This window comes from Prenolepis imparis, unplaced genomic scaffold (assembly GCF_030444845.1).
Source record: "Prenolepis imparis isolate NDT839.2.m4 unplaced genomic scaffold, iyPreImpa1.0 SCAF_1, whole genome shotgun sequence".
Taxonomy (NCBI): domain Eukaryota; kingdom Metazoa; phylum Arthropoda; class Insecta; order Hymenoptera; family Formicidae; genus Prenolepis; species Prenolepis imparis.
Genome location: NW_028141159.1, coordinates 13831384 through 13857762, shown reverse-complemented (window position 1 = coordinate 13857762; position 26379 = coordinate 13831384). Strand labels below are relative to the sequence as shown.

Here is a 26379-nt window from a genome sequence, read left to right as displayed (position 1 = left end):
TTCCCTATCCAACGAACGTTGACGTTTCAGCTTTCTGCACAGAAAACTCCCACGTTAATGACAATGTGTGCGTATGCGGAGAAAACGATCGACTTCCGGGAAGCTGAAGAAAATGCATTCAGAAGTGCATGTGTCCCGCAACGAATGAAAGTCCGGCCACTTACCGCAAATACGACGAGCAGGCTGCAGACGTAAATGTTCCCTGCAAAAGATGAAATAAAAAGGTGAATCAGTGTGGAAAAATTATAGTTACGCAACATGGTGCACCAATAAAAAAAAAAGAAAAAAAAGAGAGAAAGGATCTGAAATATTGAACAGACAGTGATCGGAGTTTGCGCAAGTAAAACTTCGCGATTCTACCATTAAAGACAAGAGTATATTGCGAAAATGTAAGAACGCAGAATTGACAAGTATACAATTTCTAGAGATTCCATTTTTTATATTCGTTAATTTATATTTCTAAATAAATTGTTGGATCACTTCTTTTAATTTTTTTATTAGAAAATTATTCAAATATAGTTGAATGAGAAGATTTTATCTAATTCCTTATTATTTAAGCAACTTATTTCTGAGATATTCTTACATCTTTTCGCAAAAACTCCTCATTTACAATCACCTTCAGATCCATTAATTATGAGATCTAGATTTAGATAATTTCTTTTCTAGTCGCATAATTATACGATTAAGAGTCTCGATAAGAGTGACGTACACCTATTTTTTTCCCCTCGCAAGCCAATTAACATACGCGCGTTTCCACACACTTTTCACTTCTAGGTCAGTGTTTACCGTCTCGAACATATCTTCTCGCATCACGCGTTTGCACGTGTGTGTTTTTTTTTCACGGCCAACGGCCAGAGTCCGCTCCGAAGCGTCACGAAAGGTTTCTCTTATTTCACGCTGACCCAAAATTAATCGAAGCGTCTCGGCTTTTTGACATTATCGTGAACTCCTACAAGACTTTCCCCGTTATTTGCGCAATAGCATATGCATATGTGTATGTAGCGTGTCCTGGTCAGTTGCAGTGGAATAAATTTCGCGTCACACATCGCCGAACCGTAAATCTCTCTACGGATCAGAAAATACAAGCTTATTATTCTCGTAGACCTAAAAAAAGAAATATTGCTCATTTCAATAAGCATTCATTTGAAAAAGAAATATCTCTGATGTTGATAATTGAAGTATACATGATTGCATAATGTTGCGAACATCGGGATGCATTCGAACGTGACATTTTCATCGCGAGAGATTTATCCGTGGTATTTCACAGAGCAAAATAGATTGTAATAGTTGTGCGATTTAAATTTAATGACCGAGGATTTTTTACTTTTTTTTCCGTATATTTCAACTTTTCCATGCTTGACTTAATTTTGCAGAAATATTAGTTCAATTACTTTTCACTTTCGTTGCGCTCGAGATGCATAATTCAAGTTGCACATAAAATGTCTCAAGTTTGTCATATTTCTTATCGTCTGTGGACTTTGTTAATTTCACATGTTTAGCAAAATAATAAATATCAAATAAAGATATTAAAGATTAACGTTGAGAAGAAACATCTAAAAACTACATTGTTTAATATAGAGTATAATGAATATTTTTTAAAGAGATTTTCCGATATTATTGTATATATCTCAAGAAGAAATTATTCCGACATTGCGACTTCCTCTCCTGGATATGTCAATAAATATACATTGAATAATAATTATATATTTAATAATAATAATAAATATATTTTAAACGTTAAATTATTACAAATATAGTATGTAATAATTCAAAATTTAATTATCCAAAGTAGCTTTTGTATCATACATATAACAAATATCCAAAGTATAAGCCTTTATATTATATATATAATAAATAAAATATAATTATATGTTTAATATAAATAAGACTTATACTTTGCATAATTTAAAATTTTTTTATATTCTAGTATCCAAGAGGGAAAGTTATCGATATCCGCTCGAGATAATTTTTCTTTGAGATATTTATAATAATTGGAAAATAAATTTATAATATCGAAAAAACACTTAAATATCCAAAAGATTTCTAATCAGATATTTGAAAAAATCAGAATCTCCTCTTCAACATCTTTACGTATTTTTAATGTTTTTGATATATGAAACCAGGTCGTTGTAAAATTATTCGAGCGCAAGGAAAAGTGTTAAAATTTACATGATAATGGCATACATGCACATACGCGTGCTCGAGGAAGAATCTAGGATCGTTCTTCACGACAGTCGAGTAAAAAGTTCTAGCGCGGCGCGTCGTGGGTCTGGTTAATGTCCTGTCCAATATTCCATCAGCTTTCGTTAGGTGAAGATTGCGTAGGTGTCCAAAAGAAACCAGCTGAGTCAGCCAGGTCTCGTTCGACTTACTCATTCTGTTCTCCGGCGATGAACGTTCGTTCGCACCTGTTGATCTTCACGACGCAGCGTCTTCTCTTCGACTGAATCACCGCGTCCTCTCTGCTTGAGAGGACCGTTTGTTAGGTAGCACGCTATGGACCCACATCCGGGGCCTTGTGCATAAAAGGAAGGGAGCCCTGGCAAAAAGGATATATCATTAATAAAATATCTTAATAATAATATAAATATAAATATTTGATATATATTATATTTTAATTAAATTTCGAATTATTACATACTATATTGTAATAATTTAAAGTTTAAAATATTTATTGTTATTATTATAAATATACAATTATTAAGGTTTTTATTAGTAAGAGTATCTAATTTAAAAGTAAAGATATTTTTTAATGTCTTGTGAGACAAAAATATGTGAATGTATATGTGGCGATATTATATATCAGATAATGTTGCGCTTAGGGCCTTAAAATACCTTGATCTATCGTTGAGTATAGGGTATCTCAAATGTGAAAGTCGTCGACGAGAAATAGCACGTTTCACAAGCAACTGACGATCTCTTTCCTTTTATAAATATAGAATGAATCGCCGAATCATCATCCTCGTAAATAGAGTCGATGAAATAATTGAAAAGTTAAATGGATGAAGGTGGAACATTGCAAAAGCCTATCTGCAAATATTATACTGTACATACATACACATTTAATAGTCAACATTTAATTTTCTCGAATAAAATGGCAATTTCATATATATGATATTTATAAATATGTAAATTCAAAAATCCAATATATTCGATTATTCAATTAAACATAGCGAATAGTGTAAATTTTATGTCAATAAATTTTCGGTGAATTGAGGACGGGAACAAGGTAGGCGTTATGTGGGCACAAGCGTCTTCATGTTTCCCTTATTCGACGATAGCGTCATCGTTACTTTTGGCACTCTCGACAAGATAACGAAAATTAAAAGCTACTATTCTGGAAAAATTAATTGTATACATTTTTCCCACTAAATATTACATATATTATATATACACACGTATACATTTTTATTCTTATTAAAAAAAGGATTTTAATTAAATTCAACGCAAAACTATGTTGTCTAAAAGTTTCCCACATCGCAATTAAAAAACATAGATTACATATATACTGCCAGCAGTTTCCTACATATCACCCTGTAATAATATTTATAATTTTATAAAACTCTATATATAATGTATATATTTAAAAAGCGCAATTAAATATAAAAATAAACGTTTATATACTCACAATCTCATCAAAATTGAAATTGCATTCATTAGATAAGGAAATCGTATTCTTTGATTCATCATTATTGTCTTTTGAAATATTGTTTTCATCTGTTTTGACTAATTTTGTCATCAATACGTCACCGTTATCAGATTGTTCATTATCTCTTTCTTTTGAGTTTTTACGCCTAAAAGAATTTACATTTATCAATAATTTATGTTGAATTCGTATTGAGAGAGAGAATTCGGAGTATAAATTTTAATTTTGGTCGAGAATACTCACTTCCTATTAAGAGGTTGCTTCTTTTCTAAGGAGAACAAATTTTTTATCCTTTCTGTAACCGGTTGGCATTTTTCTCTCACAAACTCGGGTTGCTCTAAAAGATTTTTTACATCATCAGCAATAGATGGCAATGGCTTGTCCGGCTTAAGCGCACGAGCTGATAGCATATCCCACATGTGTTGTGCTCCGGGATCTGGCATATATCCTGGCAAATATTTTGCGTTAACATCATTTGCGTCGACACTGTGAACAATTCAATAAAGAGTATTAAACTTTACAATATTTATAATATATATATATATACACACACACTATTAAATATATATTAATTTTAATATATATTTAATATATATATATATAATTTAATTTAAAATATAATATATAAAAATAATATATATTATATAAAATTAATTAATAAATAAAATATTTAATTTATATATTTAATTTAAATATATATTTACGCGTCAGGCAATTCTAAAGAAGTTAACAAGTCATCGATAGCATCGTCTTGTTCCTTTGACAATTGCTTCATCACGAATTTCAAGGGTCTCTGCGCTATTGCACTATAATCTCGCTCGAATGGCAAGCCGATCTCAATAAGGCACTGTAAAAAATATGTCATTACTTGATAGATTAAAAGTAAACATTGTAGCAATAGTAAAAAATAAGAAACACTGAAGAGATTTCTCACCCAAGGTTCATTAGGTACATCAACACTTGGAAATAATGCAACCAAGTTTGCTTCAGTATTTGCCCTGTAGACCTTCTCCACTATAGCGACTACATTCTTTTCAACCATGGCTTGCACCAGACTATAAAATGGTGCACTTACCGACTGTAAGGAATATTTTATTCATTTTTTTTTATTATCACATCAGTAATGCTTTATGATAGTTACATGAAATGACAAATAATTTTGCTATCCGTACCTCGTTAGCGGGTACAATAACGTACGAGCCATCTGATAACCAGTATTCCCTAAAAATGCTTTCTCTTGCGGTGAAACCATGTATCTTATAACATTTCTGATTAGTTTTGGGAGTCATTGCCTTCTTAGCTTCATCTACAATCGTCATATTCCGTCAATCGTTTAAATCTACATTAGAAGAGCAAATATATACTACAAATTAAAATGTAAATTACCCGAAACCGGAATAGGCTTGCCACCGTACACATAACCACGGATAATATCCTCTTCCGTATGAATAGTCCTATTATTATCCGTCCATTGTGCGACATTCTTAATCGGTACTTCCTGATCCGGGATATCGGATGTACTCATCTTTCCCTTCAGTATCATTTCTGGCAACTTTACTTCTGTTGGCATCTTGTAATATAAACAATACATATATACATATACATACATATATACTAATAATTATATACATAAATAATTATAACAATACATATATACATGTATGTTATAATTATTATATAAATTTATTTTAAATTATTGTTTCTATATTAGTTTATATATGTTTATATATTATAATTATATGTATTGTTATGAAATATATGTGTGTGTGTGTGTGTGTATTTGTGATTAATTATTTTACATATGCAATATTGATTTTACTTTAGAAATCCCTGCAATCGGTATGTGAAAATTGCCCAATTCCATGGAACAGCACCATGGCATCGGTGTAGTCGATGGCCGTTTGTAAAAGCGTACATCTGACATAGCATGTTCAAAAGTGAGATATTGACCGTTAATCTACAAAATATTATATATTATTTATTATATTAAATATTATTTATCATATAAGATCGATTTATGTCCATATTTGCCTGAATTACCTTTTGCAAAACATTCATAAGTAATGCTTCACTGACTGTTTGAGAATCTTTATCTATATTATCCAGTGCTCTTTCTCCGCTGCAATATATCATACATTTTTTTTATTTTAACTTCTAATTGTTATTGACTGTTAATAGTTGTTAGCTACAAAATCAAGGAAATTAATTCAGTGCACATACATTGCTATGAGTGAAATATCTTCTGAACTTAATGTCTTTGCAATATCGCTGATTTGGAACTGATTTACAACATCTTCTTCCTCATTGAAATCAGACAGCAGGATTATTTTCCTTTCAGATTTGTCTCTGAAATAAAAGACACAATAAATTAGATATATATTTAAAAACAATCAATATTTTATATTGTTAGATATATAATACTTACATGCATTCATGCGTGATATATTCAACCGCAGCGTAAATTGCCTCCATCCAAGAACAATGCTGATTCGTAGTTTGTAATTTCTCAATGCTTTCTATCAAATTCCAGTTTCCAACTTGCATATGACACAATTCTTGTACATTGTCTAATTCTATAACACTGTCGCTTCTACTGCTATCCGATCCCATCAATATCACTCCTACTTCATCCTTTGGACGTAAAAATATCTAGACAAGATTAGATTTTTATGAGATTAAAAAGAAATATATAGATAAAAGGATATAACTGTTATTATAATAACATGATGTAAAGAAACATACCTTTTTTTGAATAATGTGTTTAAGAATAAACTTTGCTTTATCCAGCAATTGTGAATTGTTTTGAGTACCATGACGAACGATTCCGATATTTACAAGGAAAATTATACTTTCCTACATACAAATACAAAGATAAATTTATTATACAATAAAATATTGTTTAGTAAAATTTATTCAATATAAGTTAAAAAAAAAAAATATATATATATGTAATCTGTCTTATTGCATTATATTGTCACATTTCAGATCGTCTTATCAAGCGACTTATCAAACAAGAAAATCTTTAATAAAGAAAATACTATATACACAACCTTTAATTTCTTTGGCGGCATCTTTCTGTAAATGTTTTATTTTAAATTCACAAATTCAATTCGTAATATCTCTGTATTGTTCTTCTTCCTTCTTCTACGATTTGAATCAATTTGATTGCTTTGTGTCAATTGACATTCCCTAAATTCTCGGTATACCGGGCGACTTTATAGAATTTAAATATGAAAGCCAAACATAACCTAATCTGATTTACGACGTGTCACGTGACATTAATGCTACGATCACGGCATTCATTAATTTTATTTTTCACTCGTATATCTGTAAAGACGTTTGTGACACGTGTCTTCTTTGATCAATTTCCAATAAAATATAAAAATGATTCTTCTAAATGCACAATGTATTCTGTTAATAAACTTGGGTCTGCTGTCAATTCATACTAGTGCAGGAGAAAATAAATACTCTGCTGAGGCAAATAAACCTAAACATGTAGACTCTTCGCAACTACAAATTTCTCTCAGAGACTTGGATAAACCATTTAGGATGGCAAAATTAAATATACTTTGGGTTAAGGCGAAAAACGTAAGTTAAAGATTATAAATAAAATAGAATTAAAGAAAGAAATTATATATATATACATTTTCTTTTCATTTTAGCGCCTAACAGACAATAAGCTGCAATCAATCTTTAGTGATTTGAAGATTCATGATAAAGAAGAAATAGCTTACAAGCACTTCAAATCCGATGGAAAAGATCCTGAAGGCTTGGAAGAAGCACGTTTAAGAAAGAAGCTCATTGGTAACTTTGTATTATTTTATTTTTATTTCCTTTGTCTTTCACAGAACTTTAATCTCACATAAATCTTCTCATTACAGGAATAATGAGCACGTATGATTTACTGGAACATTTTGCTGAAACAGAAGATCCAAAATTACTTAAGGTACACAAAGCACTGAATGATGGTAGTAATTATGTTGCCAAAGATATATTTAAGGATATAAGACTGAACAAATTATGGGCTAAAGCTGAAATGGCTGGTTTTATTGGTATGCATATTTTATATAAAATAGAAAAATAACTATATTTATACTGTTTACACATTTTGTTGTATCTTAGATGAGGAGCTTGAGACTTTAAAACAAGAATTCCAACATTATCAAGAAAAAGTGGATGAATACTTAAGTTTAATGAAACAACAGTCTAGAGATGCAGAAAAGTCTGAAAGTTGGTGTTTTCATATAGATATAATTTATTCTATTTTTATAATTTATATATATATATATATATATATAAAATTATATATATTTAATATTTATAGATGCATTACATCTTAAACCAGACAAGTGGAATCTGTTAGAAGAAGAGGAGGAACTGTCTAATAATATACCAGACAAGAAATTAAGTCACATGGAAAAAACAAATTTACTCCGGTACGTTGCAATGTTTTATATGTGTAGACTTGTACTAGCTTTTATTATTATATTATTATTATATCGTTATTCCTATTTCAGAGAAAAACATTTGGAACTGAGAAATGGATTAGATCGCTTAGACAGACTTACTGCAAAGGGACCAAATCATAAAGACTTTATAGAACCCAGAGTACAAGGACTGTGGAAAATAGCATTAGAAGCAAAATTCTCTTCCGAAGAATTAGCATCTTTAAAGGTATTATAACAGCAATAATTACAATCTAATTTCATGTTTTCTGTTAATTTGTTATTATTATATACACATTTGTAACAATAATTAGTTGAATGCTAAATAATCATAATTTTGTTGTTTTTCTTAAAAGAACTATTAGTAACATTTTTTTGTTCATAAGTTAGATTATAAATAAATTTGATATGCATATATTAATTATGTCAATACTTGCATTAATATTAACATGTATTTGTTATAGGAGGAACTTTTGCATTATGAGTCAAGGTTACTTAAATTGCGACATCTGCATTCTGAAGGAGCTTTGGATGCAGCACGAAAAGGACAACTTCACGATTTAGATAATTTAACTAACGAACAACATATAAAAAAACATGTTAGAACAGTACAGAAACTTCATATGGGTCTAGAAACCAAGATCATGCAAAAGCATTCAGAATTGTAAGGTGAGAAGAAAAATATTTATTATTTACAAAATATTAAAAAATACGTGTAATTTATTAAAAATATATACAAATAGACATAAAAGATTATTATGAAATAAATTAGGAAATAATTACTTATAAAAATGTTTATATTCAAATAAATTAATATTCTTAGCAATAATTTTTATCAAATATTTTCTTAAGTGACAAGTTAATAGATTTATATTATATATAAAGTATTATTATGAATTCATTTGTGTAATATAAGTTAAATTTTTTACAAAGTATAAATTAGTGTATGAATAAAAAAACCTATAAGAAAGTGTTTTATTTTTAGCTAACAATAAATCAAATACATAATAGCTGGAAGAATTGTAAATTGCTTGGATACATTTATAATATTTTATAATTTACAATATTTTAATTATAATTAAATTACTAATATTACAATCGAGTGGCGAGTTTACTATTAACGACCTTTTTTTTCTCTTTTGATCTCCCTTGATCCTTTGATCCGACTAGTTTCTCACATTCACACCAAGGTGTACTTAATTTATCACACAGCAAAGAGATGTTGATCACTGTTAAAGGAATATCCGATATAGTCATCTTAATTGTATCCAATATTTTATACGAAACATTATTCAAGCCAGTCAGTCGATCTCGTTTTCTAGTAACTTCCCGTTGATTGTAACATTTTGTTGTATCTCTTTTTCTATGACTTCTGTCATGTATATGCCTGTAATATATGTTCCATGTAACAATTGTCAGTTTCATTTTACAACTTACAATACATATAATATTTAATAATATTCTTCCAATAAAATGACACTTACTTAAATGTATTATGCACTCCTGTTGATACATTTTGCGGACGACTGGGACTTAGGCCAGCTTCTTTCAGTCTAAGATAAAATTCATCATCTTCCAGCCCCCATCCCCAATATTTGTTGGACATACCATTTACTTGTATGAAATGCTCTCTACAAAAGCATGTATATTTAAAACATATGTAGTAAATAAGTCTGTATATTATAAGTATCTCTCTTCTATCAGGATTTAAAATACACCTTTTAATGAGCAGGATGCCACCAATAAAAGCATTGTAATGATATCGGGGATGTAAGTCTGGCGATGATATGTGATGTGGTCCTGCACTTAGATATGCATACGATAACTGATCATTCATAGGCAATAGATCTACATCGTGCATTGCAATATAATCGAATGCTTTCTCTGTTTCCAAAAAGCCTACATTTATAAGAGATGCTCTATTGAATCTATATCTATCCATCTGGAAAACACAATGTATAAAAATAACTTAAGAAGAGTGTTTTCAGCACTCTCAACATTTGTTTGCGTGTTGCTATTATAATACCTGATTTAATACAAATATATGATAATCTATGTTTTGCTTGTCTAAAAACTTCTGCATATGTGGTACAAACATTAGCAGTTCTTCAAAACGATCTCTAAATGGTACCAGTATAGCTAATCGATGCTCGGATTCTTTTTTATGTCCATTAATCTCATCGGTCAGTTGTTTGAGATGTTGACTTGATTGTGCATTCGTGTCACACTTGCATTCATCTGGAATAAATAAAATCTTGTATAAATTCTTAATATTTGAAACAAATATTAAATATACTTTGAATGAATATATTTCAATAACTAACCAATACTGATGGGAGATATGCTGATTATACACGATGTGACAAAGGTGATCAAGATGCAAGCAAAGATATATTTAAACCTAACACTTTTCCAAATATTATCCATATTGAATATAATCTTTATGGAAAGAAAATCTCATAAAATATAAGCATTAATTAACAAACAAGTGTTTTGATCTATTTTAATATTTTTTTCAATGGCATCTTTTTCTTTGGAAAGAGTTATTTCTTCATAAAGACTTCTTTATTAATAAGTATATTCAGTCACTCAGAACAGTGGAAATAGGGAGGTGCAAAGATAATAATAATCCACAGTCCAACCCTTAAATTACGTTTGCACACAGCTGCTGATTAATAATGCAAATATGCGAATGAATTTCAACGTGAAATTATTGCAAGATACGAGGAGTATTTTGTGCGAGAGACACGCATGTTTTTTAAAATAATATCAAGAAATGCTTAAAGATTTCTTCTAGCTCTCGCATTATTTCTCTCCTTCTCGTTTTACAGTTTACACGACGAATTATTTATTCAACGGATGAGCATGCAAAATGTACACGATTCTCGGGAACTCGCGTGCATTATGTGTTTATGCAACTCGTGCATCATCGTGTCGTCTCTTATCGACGCTCGCCTAAAGCGAGCGATTTATGTCATCTCTCGCGGAGAGATCTGTCAATCTGTCACCGTAATTTGACAGTTCGCGGATGCTTGAAACTGCTCCGGGTCCGAGTCACTTTGCACCGATTCGCACGTTTGTGCACATTCCACAGATCTGTTCTGAAATTTCCCGTAAAAACCGGTCTGTTCGTCTTGCTTACGCTCTCTCTTTCTCTCTCTCTCTCTCTGATTCTTTCTCTCTCTCGACCGCGCATGCGCGAGGAACCGGCCTCGCCTAATGACAGCCGAGGGAGCAGGCGCATGCGCGTCTATCTCTCAAGCGGAAATAATGACGTCAGAGACTCGAGGCGTAAGCGAGATGCCAATGGGGTGATACATCGTTGGAAATTCGGTCTCTCTGTTCTGTAGTCGGATCTCGTTTAATGTTGCCAATTTTGCGCCAGATATCGTCACGTTTCGCACGAGCCTGTTGTTGTTAACGGCGAGGGAGAAAAAAATCGCGCCAGCCGAGAGTTCCTTCCGTTTTTTGATGCAGGTAGGCCGGTGATTCGTTCGTGCTCCCTTGAATTCCCCCCTTCTCTCGTCCTTGTGCGATACCTTCTCGTCGCCTGCCGCTTCCTCGCCCATGCTAGCGCGTGTGTAAGTAAAGGACGACGCTTCCTTTGGAGTCAAACGCAGTTAAATGTAGTCAGAAGTTGCGAAAGTTCACGGACGAGAATAGAACGACAAGAGTTATATCGTTATCAGTCGCAGTGATTCAGTTTCTCGTTCACACGCGCTAGCTGAGAAATTCAGAGGAGATATAGGAGACGATATTTACATTTGACACACTAGACAGCTGGCATAAATATTCCAATTGGGTAATTTCGAATCCTGAATTGTCATTTATTCGCAGAATCGATAGATTCTGACCTTTTCTAATTTTAATACATTCTTTCGAATATTTCAAGAAAGTGGAGAGATTGTAAAGTAATATAGGTGTGTATAAAAAATACGACTAGTATCTGAAAAATGTCTAATACTTGTTTTAATTTAATGGCTTCATATTAATTAATGTGAAAAACTGAATATATATTAGTCTCATTCTGATACGATGTATATATAAATGATTCAATAATGTCTATCTTATCCACTTCTAGTCATGTTTACTATTTGAAATGATTAAGATTAAAGGTGATCGTGAAAACTTGTATACTGCGACTTGAATATTAATAATAAGCAGTATCTTCTAGAATCTTGTCCCAAAATATCACAAGTTTTTTTAAATGAGCAATATATGGATATTCATTTTGTGTATGGTTTAAAGATTCATATTTGTGTTTTCAAGATACAACAAGATTCGTATTTTTCCTATAACTTTAATAAAGCATTTTGGAATCTATATTTATGTAACATTTTTTCTTATTTCTACATATAGAAGCTACTACTAAAGTTTGTATGGAAAAATCTGAAATATTCTTTATATGGCTATTATTTTGTTGATAATTAATAGATATCAATTTTAGAAAGCTTTATGTACTAAACATTAATTAATTTCAGGAATATTTCATATTTACAAACATTGAATGATTTAACATATCAGAAATTTTTGAAAACATTTTTAAATACTTCAGGCACGCACAAGGATAACAAAATAGAAATAGTAATATAAAATTTTCTATAATTATAGGATAAATATTGATATCACAAACATGTCTGATCACTTTGGGCCAATTACCTTGAAATGGGATCCCAAAAACTTGGAAATACGGACTATGTCCGTAGAGAAAACGTTAGAGCCACTTGTACTTCAAGTTACCACATTAGTGAACACCAAAGGTCCCAGCAAGAAAAAGAAAGGAAAATCGAAGAGGGCTAACGCGCTTGTTGGAACTGTAGAAAAGGCAACTACCAATTTTATTGAAAAAGGTGAAAAGATTGCTTATGAAAATCCAGACATTACAGCGGAAATGTTAAGCGCTGTGGAAGAAGTCAGGAAAACAGGTGCAGCAATGAGCATTGCTGCTAGGTATGTAACAGTTCACTTAGTATTACAGTTATGAATATAAATATTACTTTATATTTTGCTATATTACATGCTCATTTAAATCGTTTGCACAGGGAATTTTCCGAGGATCCGTGTTCGTCGTTGAAACGTGGCAATATGGTGCGCGCCGCAAGGAATTTATTGTCAGCGGTGACACGTTTGCTTATTCTAGCAGACATGGTGGACGTTCATTTGCTCTTGAAATCGTTGTACGTGGTGGAGGATGACCTGAAAAAGTTGAAGAACGCCTCTTCGCAGGGTGAATTGATTCAGAATATCAAGGAATTTGGTAGAAATGCCGCCGAATTGATCCATCAGGCGGCCAAGCGTCAGCATGAGTTGAAGGATCCGCAGCTCAGAGACGATTTGGCGGCTGCTCGAGCCGTCCTGAAGAAACACTCCACCATGCTGCTCACTGCGTCGAAGGTATACGTGCAGCATCCTGATCTTGCGGCGGCCAAGGCGAATCGCGATTACGTGTTGAAGCAGGTGTGCGAAGCCGTAAATACGATAAACGACGTTGCTCAAGGGAAAACTCCGGCGGACAGTCAGCATCCTTACGAAGGTCCGGGCGAGTTGGCCGCCGCGTTGGATGACTTTGACGAGAGGATGGTAATGTCTCCGCTCGCGTACAACGAGGTCCGTACACGACCGAGCCTCGAGGAGAGATTGGAAAGTATTATCAGCGGAGCCGCATTGATGGCAGATTCGTCGTGCACTAGGGACGAACGTAGAGAGCGCATCGTCGCTGAGTGTAACGCAGTCAGACAAGCGCTTCAGGATCTCCTGAGTGAATACATGAACAACGTGAGTAGAGATGATTATAATTATACAAAACGAAAAAAGAAATGTGCGAATAATAACGTAGCATTATATCAAAGAAATGTGAAAGGAGGATAAAGATTTTTTGACTAAGTAAATACAAATAGATACGAATGTATCAACTATAACATCATGATTATAAGAAAACAATTTGATGCTAAGTGTAGACTTTTTTTAATTTTTTTTTTTTTAATTTTGGTTCCTTGAATAATAAAGTGTTAGATTAATATAAACTGTTTGAATAATGATAATCAGTTTAAGTAAAATACATCAATTTTTCATTTGTTTCGAATATATAAAATAAACACGATTACACTCTATAAGCAACAGTTTACTTTTGTTGTGTTGTTCTCTGAAATAAAGCGCTTGTTCAATAATTTGGAACTTTTATAACATTCAATGTTATAAACATATGACATTGTTTATTCTAGCTTTAAGGATTTTATTTGTTGTTTTACATTATAAAATTTTACACAATATAGTCACTTATTCATAAAATATGCAATTTATTCTTTATAATTATTGAAACAATATTCTATTGATTTGTTTTTGTTGGTGATGGCCAGTTACAGCGCGCTCGGGGTGGGAAACGGGTAAATATGCGAGAAGTAATCCTACATTTTCTTTGTATTTTTGTTGCATATTTATTAAATAATTACTTTTTCTATGGGTTTTTAATACGCATATACACGTTACCTTAGATTTCTCACACACTACCATACGTTTGGATACTTTTTATACACAATAACCAGCACTAATCATTAGATTATTAGCTGTGTGCCCATCGTCTGGTTTAATAATTAGTTTTCTAATTTTCTACACTTTTATATATAATTTACTTTTATATATAAATATTAAGTGACTAATATATATCACTTGGCAGTTCAATAAAATTACAAAAATTAAAATGCAAAGAACAAAATGATAGATTAGGATAATTGTAGAGAGAATTAGAGAGTGTACTGTATATATAATTATATACATACATATATATAATTTTTTTAATAATAAATATATACACATATACATCATGTTTTAGATTTATCAGGCCACTTTTCACGTGTAAATACTTGAATTAATTTTGGGATCAATCTTTCCTTAGCATAAATGTTGAAGAAACTTATTATTTTTTCCAAATAATAAGTTAAATTTTGAATATTTTGAAATTAAGTAGAGATTAAAGTTTTATTTTTTTATATATCAAAATAGAGCATTTAATTATATTTTTAATTGCTTGTAACTTAAAAAATATCAGTTGATTTTTTTGTTAAATATTGATTTTAAAAATGCGTAAGTAAAAAGTGGCTTAGTATGTATATATGAAATACTTTGTATATATTTAATTTGTAAATAATGCTTACTACAAATATGCTGCTAAAAATCATAATCTCACAATCATCATTATTTAATATTAGATATTTTACATATTAATATATAACATTATTTTAGTAATATTATATATTTTTTTCTGCAATAATACATTAATTTTTTCTGTAATACGGAATGAATTTAAATTAACAATAACGATGTCGAATATTAAGCAATAATTTGTTCATTTACAGCTGTAAAGTACAAAAATACTTTATCGAGTTTACATAAAATTAATCGATGAATATATGTTGACAGATGGGCGTCAAGGAACAATCTGAAGGCTTAGAAAGAGCGATAGATCACATGTGCAGAAAGACTCGTGATCTTCGCAGACAATTGCGCAAAGCCGTGGTGGATCACGTATCGGATAGTTTTCTGGAAACAAGCGCGCCATTACAGGCTTTGTATGAAGCAGCGGAAAAGGGTTGGATCAAGGAAGTGGAAGAGTATGCGCTTATTTTTACGGAACATGCGAATAAACTGGTGGAGGTAAAATAATTTTTATATATTAAAACAAATGGGAGAAGAATTTATTTTATAAATATATTATATTTATTTTATTAAATATAATATATTTAATTATATTATATTATATTTAATTATATTATATTATATTTATTATATTTAGCTTTTTGAAATATGTTCGATATAATAAGATTAAAATAATTATTTACCTCCTTTGAACAGGTTGCGAATCTGGTATGCAGTATGTCCAACAACGAAGATGGCGTAAAGATGGTGCGTTATGCCGCGGCGCAGATAGAGAATCTGTGTCCACAGGTGATCAACGCTGCGCGCGTGTGGGCTGCGCGAAACACCGATGTCGCGAAGGAAAATATGAAGGTATTCCGGCAGGCGTGGGAGAATCAGATGCGTGTATTAACGGAGGCCGTGGATGATATCACCACGATCGACGATTTTCTGGCGGTCTCCGAGAATCATATCCTGGACGACGTCAACAAGTGCGTCTTGGCATTGCAAGTGCGTCCCGGCGACGCTGACACTCTAGACAGACACGCCGGTGCAATACTCGGCCGTTCCGCCAGAGTGTGCAACGTTGTGCAAGCCGAGATGGACAACTACGAGCCGTGCATTTATACTAAGCGAGTTCTCGAGGCAGTGAAGGTTCTCAGAAAACAAGTGATGCCCAACTTTGAGCAACGAGTGGAGGAGGCGGTGAATGCTCTGCGCAGCAATCCGGCGCAAGAAGTGGACGAGAATGATTTCATCGACGCATCTAGACTGGTATACGACGGAGTTCGCGAGATCAGACGCGCTGTGCTCATGAACAGGGTAAAGAGACTCGCAAAGAGAAAGTTTTTCGCGGCTATTCTTTTCTTTATTATTCTTAATTCGATGTCATTCATTTTTAGGCGGACGAGGATCTGGATCCTGAAGATGTGGAACTGGACGAGCATTACACGTTGGAGACACGTAGCAAGTCCAGCGCTCAGACCGGGGAACACGGTGTGGATGAGTATCCAGAGATCAGTGGCATCACGACCGCTCGTGAAGCAATGAGAAAGATGCCAGAGGAGGATAAGCAGAAGATCCTGCAGCAGGTCGAATTTTTCAAGAGCGAGAAACTCAAGTTCGATAAAGAGGTGGCGAAGTGGGATGATGCCGGCAATGACATCATCGTTCTCGCTAAGCACATGTGCATGATTATGATGGAGATGACGGACTTTACTCGCGGCCGAGGTCCCCTGAAGACAACCATGGACGTGATAAACGCGGCGAAGAAGATCTCCGAAGCTGGTACGAAGCTGGACAAGCTGACTAGACAGATTGCCGATCAGTGCCCGGAGAGTTCCACGAAGAAGGATCTCTTGGCGTACTTGCAACGCATAGCGCTCTATTGTCATCAGATGAATATTACGAGTAAGGTGAAGGCAGATGTGCAGAATATCAGCGGTGAACTGATCGTCTCCGGCCTAGATAGTGCAACCTCTCTCATACAGGCTGCCAAAAACTTGATGAATGCCGTTGTGCTTACGGTGAAGGCTTCTTACGTTGCGTCTACAAAGTATCCACGACAATCCACGGTAACGGTAAGTTTCATCTGCATTTATTACTTTTAATCACAAGTAACTCAGTATATTATCAATTAATTGCTAACAGCTATTGTAGTCAATAATCTATCATATTTGAAATTATACAATTTATCATCATATCTCCCTCAATTTTCATTAGCCTGCTCAATTATAGAAATTTTAATTAGACGCTTCACAAAGTCATTGAAAGATACATTAGAATATTACATAATAGTAAAAGAGTTTAATAATATCTGTCTTAACATCAAATTAAAATAAAATAAAATTTTAAGATTACTGTAGTTACTCATTGCATCATTTTATAATATTTTTTATTTCTGTACACTAACATTGTGGACTTTCAGTATGTAAGTATATGTTATTTTATATGCTATATATAAAATATAATATATCATTCGTGCACTAAATGGTATAGAGTATTTATTTGGCAATTTTATTAGTATACTGTGTTAAATATTAAAAACTTAAAAGTTTATTAATTTAATTTATGCTGTTCATATATAAATACATATATTAAAATAAAATGTTGACACTTAATCGATATAATTATTAATATAATCTTAAAGTACAAAATTAATAATAAAAATATATAAATTGTTCTTAATATTTAAATTAACAAAACATATTTGTTATTTGTGTTTTCAATTAGTCTCCTATCGTCATATGGAAGATGAAGGCTCCGGAGAAGAAACCGTTAGTTCGTCCCGAAAGACCCGAAGAGGTGAGAGCGAAAGTGCGCAAAGGTTCGCAAAAGAAGGTACAGAATCCTATACATGCACTTTCGGAATTTCAAAGCCCTACCGAGAGCGTATAAGCTCTGCCAATGTAAGTAAACGGAAAAACAGAAGTAATGTATTTATATATATATATACACATACAGCATCACCTTTCAAGAGTTATATAAGGCCAAGATATTTTATTTTCGATGAAGTTTAAAATGTGAACGATATAGAATGTCTGTCGATCATTCCGTGGTATGTTATGTATGAATATACAATTTAAGTATGTTAATTATTAGTTTTTAATCGAAAACAATAATCGTAATAAAAGCGAATACTACATAATCCCAAGAAATAAGCAATGCAATTTTGAGGAGCCGTTTTAGCGGCTAAGAAAAATTACAGTAGTACGAATTAAGAAAGGCTGAGGGTCATATACACAATCATCATATTCAATCTTACAGGGGCACAATTAAAGATAATAAGGATTTTGTGTTATAAATCATATTTATTTGCGAGTCCGTACAGTATGATTGTATTTGAAAGTTTTAACTCCTACAATGAAAAATCTTTATATCTATTCAATTTTTCTAGCTGTAAGAGTGACATACATTTCATGCGATAAATTACGAGAGAATCCCAATACTTCCTGCAAACTAACTTATTTTTCGACAATAAAAATGTATTTCTTATTGACTTATATTATTTTATACAACTATATATTGGTCATTTTTATTGGATGTACATTATTAAAATTTTTTAAAAATCAATACTACTTTGACGTAATAGCATTCAGATTAGAAATTTATTTTTGTAAATTTTTTCTTATAGGAAATTCTATTATTTTTATCTTGTAGAAAATTGAGTTTATATGAGAGATCAATGAAACTAATCATGGATTGACACAGTATTGTATCGAAATAAAGAGACTGCAGATTATAAAGTATTTACTACATTAACTTGTATATAAGTAAATATATTATTATATAGTTATGGGCGAATATATATTATTTTTAATTTTTGTATTACAAGCAACTGAATGAGTAGGAATATGTGAAAAAAATAAATTCTAATTCTCATTTAAATAGTTCATATAGCAACGATAATAATCTTTTTATTACCAATTTTATTTTAATAATAATCGAACATATATCAAGATTGATGTGTTTTATATATATATATATATTAATTATATTGTATTCTCAATACAATGTAATATTTACAATATAAGATTTCAATTACTATGAAAGGCCAAAAGAAGAAAACCAGAGAGCAATATATATTCAGCTCTATATATATTGAATAATTCTTTATATATATATATATATATATATATATATATATCTATTTCTATTTATAAATAAATACGAAATGTTTTTCGTATTTTGTAATATATAAAGTTCTCTTAAAAATAAGATATATCGAGTATTACGATTACATTCTCTCAAGTAGGTTCTCTTAAAAGTCTATAAATAGAGCTAATGGAGGGATAAAGTAAATGTAAGAATAGTACGCAATTTATGAATTATTTATTTTTTTATTAATGCAATTATATATATAATTTTCTTTTATGCATATAAATTTATATATTATTTCGTTAACTCTAATAGGATAAAATGAGGTCAAATTGTCTCGGATATTATTTGTGGATTTATAGTTTAATCCTCATATTTGGAAAAGTGTAATATAAGATTATGTATTCACTTTATATCAAATTATTATTTTTTTATTATCAACATAATTTTTATTGTCTATGCATAATTAATTTTTATTGAGTATGCAACAATTCTATTACTTTCGATTTCTTAGAGAGCATATTATATTTCAGTACTCTGATATATATATTATATTATAATATATTGCAGATTCTTTATATCTACATAAAATCGAACCATCGATTATACGACACGAAATAGATGTCAATATGCTATGTAATAAATTGGCATCGCTTCATTTTTTATTATCGAAATAAGTATTAACGATATTGTAATTACATTTAAGATTGAAATATTGTAATCGATATGCTGCCAAATATAAGGTGATGCTTTTCTCATAATAAGGACCTATTTATTATTTAGCATATGTATGATATTCATATAAAATTATTTATATATATTCAAGTAACGTTTTCTTATTATGACATGTGGGATAGAAAAGAATGGATAAAACTTCATCTACATTTTAATACATGTAGCTATATTTCGCTTTATGCTATACATTAAATGCTACAGAAAAAAAAAATAAAGAGCAGACACGAGAAAAACCACAAATGCAAAAAATTGCTAGAAGTGTGACAAAAAATACATTATAAGTTAAAATAATATATATATATATATATATTTATATATGTATATATAAAAGTAATATATAATATATCATCTATCTTGAATTAATATATACTAGCTATTTTACAATCCAATATGCATTGCATTGCACAGAGTGTACATAATAAATGTATAATAACGCGAAGAATGACATAATTATCATTCTTCCGGAAACGTGACCTAACGTGAAAATTATTTTTATATGTCATTTTACTTTTGTACTTTTTTTTTTCTTTTGATTAACATAATGCTAAAAGGAGATACAGTTATTCTCGTAAACACGCAAATGATCAAACTCTCACAGTACATTCGAGATATAATGTTTTTTTTTTTTTTTTGCATTGGTTACTGTAGATACATATAATCAGTTATTACGATGATGTATGACTATCATTTATTGTAGTACTGCTTCATAATGTGTACGAGAAGATTACAGCTGCACATTTGTCTTAAATCTAGAATAACCTAATATTCTTAATATTACATGTTAGAGATACCAATATATGCAAGTGAGTTGAAAAGAAAGTTATGCAAGTTTAAGAATTGTAAGATATCTAAAGAAATTATGCGAATAAATCATGCGGCATTTATATATATTGTTTTTATAAACAATTACAAATTTTAATTCAGAAATATATTGTGATGCAATTTCTAATATCATATATAATATATTAAGTATTATCTGAAAATGTTATGACAAAATTAAATTTGTACAATTTTAAATTTTAACAATGATGAGGGATATATATAGGTACACTTATGACATATATTTTTCACACATAACGACTGACTTATTTATATAATCTGCAAATAAATCGCATCTTTATTCGCATACGTTTTTTTTTTCCTAGATAAGATTAATTCGTTTTGAAAATCTTAAGAAACGAAATTTTAAGACATACATATAGCAGAAACTAGATTTTTTAAATTAATAAATCCTTAAATGTAGAACAATAGTCCATATTTTTAGCAATATCAGTATATCAACGGTATATCTCAGTATTATGCAGCATAGGATAGTATTGCAAATAATTTTTCTATATTACACAGAGCCTAGATTAGCGGTTGTAAAGTAATAATTAAAAGATGGTTATATACGATCTAATTCGGATATTAAAGCTGATGTAAGAATGGACGTGAAATCAGTCTCTGCTTTAGACTCGCATTGATTTGATCCTTTTTTTTTTTTTTAGAGCAAAATTGCAAAAATTGCAAAATTCGTAATCTCCTTGTGTTACCTTCAATTTGTTAAACGTAACATATGGTAAAATATCCGATTATTCCTAAAGTCGCGCATTGTCGTTTTTTTTTTAATTTTATTATTCTGACAATTAAGTCTGTAACTGAGCGTATATATTATAAGCTTAATAATATCGTATCTCTTATGTAAAATAAATGATAGGAAAGGGAAGGAATTCCAAAGAGTGGATTGTAAAAGCCTAAATGTAATGTGTCTCATATATATGAATAATATGCGATAAACTTAGTAATGCGCTGTTTTTTTTTGTTTTTTTATCATCACAGTTTCTACGTTTATACTAAACCAGGTTGACTAAAACAATGTGCATATATTTACCACGTATAAAGTATATAGAACGCAACACGTAATAATATATAGATATTTCAGTATATAGATCTTATTAAAAATTCGTACACTTATTCATAATCATTAAAAGAATGGCAGATATCACCAAGTAAGTAAGCACGAATGCGTTTTAATCGCTATTATAATCTTGGATTGCAAAAAGTTTGATTTTAAATTTACAAATGATATAATCCAATATATTCAAATTTTAAAGAAAAATAACAGGATGACGTAATTTAAAAGTTATTTCAAGTAAAACGAGTTGTCCGTAAGAAATTACAAGAGGTAGGGAAGAAGTATCAAATATTGTACAAATATGTGATGTGATATCCACTTTCGTAAATAATGAGTATATATGTATAAATATGTATTATATACTATAGCAAAAAAGTCGAATCAATCTTCTTGCTATTCAAGCGGATTTGAAGTACATTCACCATTTACTCTATTTTCATCAAGATTACACTCTACAACCTACAATCTCCTAAAATTTTCGAAGTATCTCATGGAAAGTGATTTAAAAAATAAGTAAACAATATCCTGATTCTCAGTGTCACTAAAAAGAGTCATAAAAAGAGTCCCTCACAGCCTAAGTAAGACTTTCACTTGAGATCTTTAAGTTTGTTAAATGAATGCTGAAGCAGGACTCGATGTGATAGTACTTGGATATAATTTTCCTGGTGCAGATTTTGAAGCGAAATTATATATTGTACAAATTATAATAACGATTTTCCGATTATACGTTTGCAATTGTATCGATTCATCTATTGGAAGTGGAGTAATTGTTATATATTAACACGATATCTTCAATACATGCTCATGGTATAATATATCTTGCTAATGATTCTGTAAATATTTCATTCTCTCTGCTATAAGTATTACAAAAGGAACTCTTAAGAAAAGTTTTCATTGGGCAGATTGATACCAAGCTGTAAAACACTTTTTCTTAGACTGTAAAAAGTTTTACACTTGTATTTTACAGCTTGAAAAAGATAAAAAGGTTTACTCTCCAGAGGATGATGGGATCTGATTGAGACATACATATACATAAGTTATGAACATAATTTACAAAACAATATGTGTGCATGTTCCTGCTTGTATATACATTACTTTAGAAACTTATGAGACTTTCTTCTTTCTAAATAATTCGTGCGTTCTATTCCTTCTGTTCTTTCAATGTGTATATGTGTAAACAATAAGTTATTCCCATTTAGACGCGATAATTGTAATTTACATAAATTAAAAAGGTTAAAAATATCTGCCTCCGCAAAAACTCGTTCTCGATGTAGACGGCATTGAACAAGATATAAATTGCAAATTTTTCTTAACAAGTGATTTGTATACACGATCGTTCGTTCATATTTTTTCGGCAAAAAACATATATATAATTATCCCATGCAATATCACGTTTGATATTTTTCGTCTATAAAAATTTTGGTAATGCATTTAAGTATTCCACCCGGGAGTTATGTAACTTACACGGGCATTACGTTTGGATGACGCACATTACACACCATGCTGTACAGTTCGCGCTCTTTATCTCTCCTTATCTTTCTTTGTACGTACAGTCACAGTCATTGAACTTCTAACACGATTCACTTAATACGACTGTCTCGGATTAGAAATAGTAAACTCTAAATATTACGTGTAGCCCGATTTTACGTGACTTAATCAGGGAGGGACAAGAAAAAAGATACACAAAATTTCTACGATGGTTCTGTGGTGACAGTGGTTTCCGACGATGTACTTACAGGTACCACAGTTGATTTACGTGCTGGAATAAATTCAGCTGCATCTGGATTTAGCGTGCTCTAGAAATTCCACAGAGAAGCACGTTGATATTAATAACGACTGGTAAAGATTTTTATCTATTTTATTTTTATTTTTATGTTAAAAGACATTGAAGAAAGTAAATATCTTGCTTGTTACCTGTTTAGCGAGATCGTCGGGCATTTTCAAATTGCTAAGCTGTTGACAAAGCTCAGCAGCGTTATTGTCGGAAGTACCAGTAGCAGTGGACCAAGCTGTAGAATTCATATTCCTCTGATGTTGCCTCTCCTCTTCTAACATTGCTTCTAGACACTCCTCCATCAATTCTTCCTCTTCTAATTGTTGGAGTACCTGTATGCCAAAAAGAGTTTCATAAAATGTATACTGTATATTTGAATATTATATATATATATTCTATGTGAAATTTTCTTGCACATATATACTCATTTACATATATACTTCAATTTTATATGTATATATAAAATTTTGAGAAATTATATAAAATATATATACATATATATGTATAATTTCTCAAAATTTCATATTTTACAAAGAAAGAGAAGAGACAGTACCTGTTTGTCAAATTCCTCCTCATTCTCCATCCACAAATACTCCGAGAAATCACCATCGCCTATTCCTTGCACCTCAGGCTCCGTATCGCTGTTGTTGTCCATGTAAGAAGTGATACCTGTTTCGTGCCCGTAATAACCGTTTCCGGATCCACTATTCGGAATCTTCATTTTCATAGCCAGCTGAATGATATACTGAACAATCACCTGCAAATTCTCTCTATCAATATCTAGCATCTATCATAAGTGATTTGTATCATAGATGAGGAAAACAACGTTAAACTTTAATTTAACGTCGATTTCACACACGCAACTGATATAATTATATATATACATATATATACACATACACAATTGATTTTTTATAAAGAATAATTTCTCGCTTCTCTGTCGTTCGCATTGAGAAATAATCAGAGTAATCGCAAAAAGATATTGGGCGCGCGCGAAGGAGGGGGGAGAGGGGTACAACATTCAACAAACAATCCGGATAAACACACAGGATTGTATCGCTATCTTCCACGAATCACGAAACTCGAACTGAACCGACTCCGCTTGTAAACATAATACTCCTCCGGGGCAAATGTAACGAACCTCCGTTGATTTTGCGCGCACCGTCCGGGGCCGGAGAGTTTACTTTTTCGAGGCGGTGTCCGAAACGAAACGCGCAACCTTGAAGCCAGCCGCGGAGATGAAAGAGAAAGAGAAAGAGTCAAGAGACGAAACGTCCGCGTCGATGAAGAGTGATACGATTCTCGCGCATATGGGAATATGATCTCTCCCGATCGAGACTCGACTACCTCGAGCTAGTTACTTGAAATTTGGAACCGACTCCCGGTCTCTCTTTCTCTTTCTCTCTCTCTCTCTCTCTCTCTCATTAACGGCGCATATCGGGGAGAACGGACGGCGCATACGAGATCGTCGTCGTCGTCATCGTCCTCGTCCTCGCTTGACAGATGAGGGCGACCATCTTTGCGATTCACGTATCGTGTCGGCCACGAAATATTGCTCGCCGCTCGCTCGAACGGGGGACGCGTCTCCCTATTGTTTATCGGCCGCCGAACGTCGAAGGAGGAACGGCTGGGCTGGCTCCGAATCTGTTCCCGGATCGAGCAAAATGTTTCGAGTTTCTCACGGACGTGAAACGTACCTTTTCTGTGAGAAAACGGCTCCAGAACTCGTCACTCGTCGTTCTCGTCGTCGCACGAAATACCTATCGTCGTACGTACAGATTTACGCAGTTCATGGGCACACTTACGTATACCGAAATACGTGTCGTTCAACGCAAATTAGCGTTCGCACAGTGCTGCCACCAGCATCGTTATTTAAGAGCAGCCGCACGAGGGAGCAGTGCTGGTAATTTGGTAATATATACTCCGAAATTTTGCGCGAGGTGACTGTCGAAATTCCGCGAAATCTATCTGTGGAATATAATGCGAGATGAAACATCGGTGAGACATCTCTTATTTACATATCATAAATTATTTTTTCAATCATCAACATGACATATTTTATTGTATCTCAACTATTAATTTGATTATACGATGTGTGTCTTATGTAATTTTGTGTTTCACTCTGAAATAAGATATTTAAAAAGGAAATTTATAAAAAAGAAAGTAGAATTCTCTGTGGCAATTAATAATAAAATAAATATAATTAAAAAACCATCTAGAAATATTTTCCACACATATTTATGTATAATTTTTCTCTCTATATATACTAATTATTAATTATAATTATATAGAAAACAAGAATAGAAATAAATAAAAATCATCGCGACATCTGCCACATTTACACTCTAACTAAAGATAGTTAGCTCATTCCTCGGTAGATGTCTCTGCAGTGATATTTGCAAAAAGAGTGACGTGACTATATTATTTCGCCAATTGGAAGAAAAAAAATTCGTTTCGCGTCTGTCGCATTTTATACGGGAGGAGAGTGACATTGTTCGTTCTCTGAAAAATCAAACGGTGGGAGGACAAGTCGTGTGCTGCGAATTTGGTAATATTGAGCAATTCTGAGCTTCTAATATTGAACAACTTTCGTTTCGGAGCGACGCGACGCGCCGCGAAATTGATGTACGTAGTGTCGACTCGTGCGATCTATTTA

The 26379-nt window shown here is 31.9% G+C and overlaps 5 protein-coding genes across 9 annotated transcripts; 2 read left to right on the top strand and 3 right to left on the bottom strand.

Annotated features, from left to right (window-relative positions):
- Positions 1-2374: 2374 nt before the first annotated feature.
- LOC145941667 (DNA repair protein Ku80) lies at positions 2375-6916 on the bottom strand. The gene is made up of 14 exons (XM_083047935.1): positions 6697-6916; positions 6389-6499; positions 6072-6295; positions 5867-5992; positions 5687-5765; positions 5466-5603; positions 5033-5216; positions 4819-4952; positions 4581-4724; positions 4351-4493; positions 3890-4132; positions 3629-3794; positions 2836-3534; positions 2375-2539 (listed from the first exon to the last, which is right to left on the bottom strand). Exons 1-13 carry the CDS (start codon positions 6715-6717, stop codon positions 3523-3525), a joined length of 1725 nt encoding a protein of 574 aa, XP_082904061.1. The 5' UTR covers positions 6718-6916; the 3' UTR covers positions 2375-2539; positions 2836-3522.
- A 24-nt stretch (positions 6917-6940) lies between these two features.
- LOC145941742 (alpha-2-macroglobulin receptor-associated protein) lies at positions 6941-9193 on the top strand. The gene is made up of 8 exons (XM_083048050.1): positions 6941-7234; positions 7309-7450; positions 7528-7698; positions 7769-7876; positions 7971-8082; positions 8164-8320; positions 8556-8760; positions 9077-9193. Exons 1-7 carry the CDS (start codon positions 7031-7033, stop codon positions 8757-8759), a joined length of 1098 nt encoding a protein of 365 aa, XP_082904176.1. The 5' UTR covers positions 6941-7030; the 3' UTR covers position 8760; positions 9077-9193.
- On the bottom strand, positions 9037-11228 carry Beta4galt7 (beta-1,4-galactosyltransferase 7). Its single transcript, XM_083048169.1, has 5 exons — positions 10416-11228; positions 10118-10329; positions 9810-10033; positions 9576-9722; positions 9037-9478 (listed from the first exon to the last, which is right to left on the bottom strand). The coding sequence occupies exons 1-5, from the start codon at positions 10516-10518 to the stop codon at positions 9184-9186; spliced, it is 981 nt and encodes a 326-aa protein (XP_082904295.1). The 5' UTR covers positions 10519-11228; the 3' UTR covers positions 9037-9183.
- Positions 11229-11360: 132 nt separating this feature from the next.
- Alpha-cat (catenin alpha) lies at positions 11361-20645 on the top strand. Of its 4 annotated transcripts, none has more exons than XM_083047193.1 (8): positions 11361-11568; positions 12703-13041; positions 13134-13866; positions 14448-14474; positions 15508-15741; positions 15940-16545; positions 16626-17303; positions 17956-20645. In XM_083047193.1, the coding sequence occupies exons 2-8, from the start codon at positions 12725-12727 to the stop codon at positions 18118-18120; spliced, it is 2760 nt and encodes a 919-aa protein (XP_082903319.1). In that variant the 5' UTR covers positions 11361-11568; positions 12703-12724; the 3' UTR covers positions 18121-20645. The 4 variants fall into 4 exon arrangements, with proteins under 4 accessions (XP_082903319.1, XP_082903572.1, XP_082903485.1 ...); XM_083047359.1 differs by lacking the exon at positions 11361-11568 and adding an exon at positions 11612-11893; XM_083047280.1 differs by lacking the exon at positions 11361-11568 and adding an exon at positions 11612-12011.
- Paip2 (polyA-binding protein interacting protein 2) lies at positions 20201-25587 on the bottom strand. Of its 2 annotated transcripts, none has more exons than XM_083048579.1 (4): positions 25421-25587; positions 24277-24480; positions 23864-24055; positions 20201-23745 (listed from the first exon to the last, which is right to left on the bottom strand). In XM_083048579.1, the coding sequence occupies exons 2-4, from the start codon at positions 24448-24450 to the stop codon at positions 23641-23643; spliced, it is 471 nt and encodes a 156-aa protein (XP_082904705.1). In that variant the 5' UTR covers positions 24451-24480; positions 25421-25587; the 3' UTR covers positions 20201-23640. The 2 variants fall into 2 exon arrangements, with proteins under 2 accessions (XP_082904705.1, XP_082904744.1); XM_083048618.1 differs by lacking the exon at positions 25421-25587 and adding an exon at positions 24624-25107.
- Between the last annotated feature and the right edge of the window lie 792 nt (positions 25588-26379).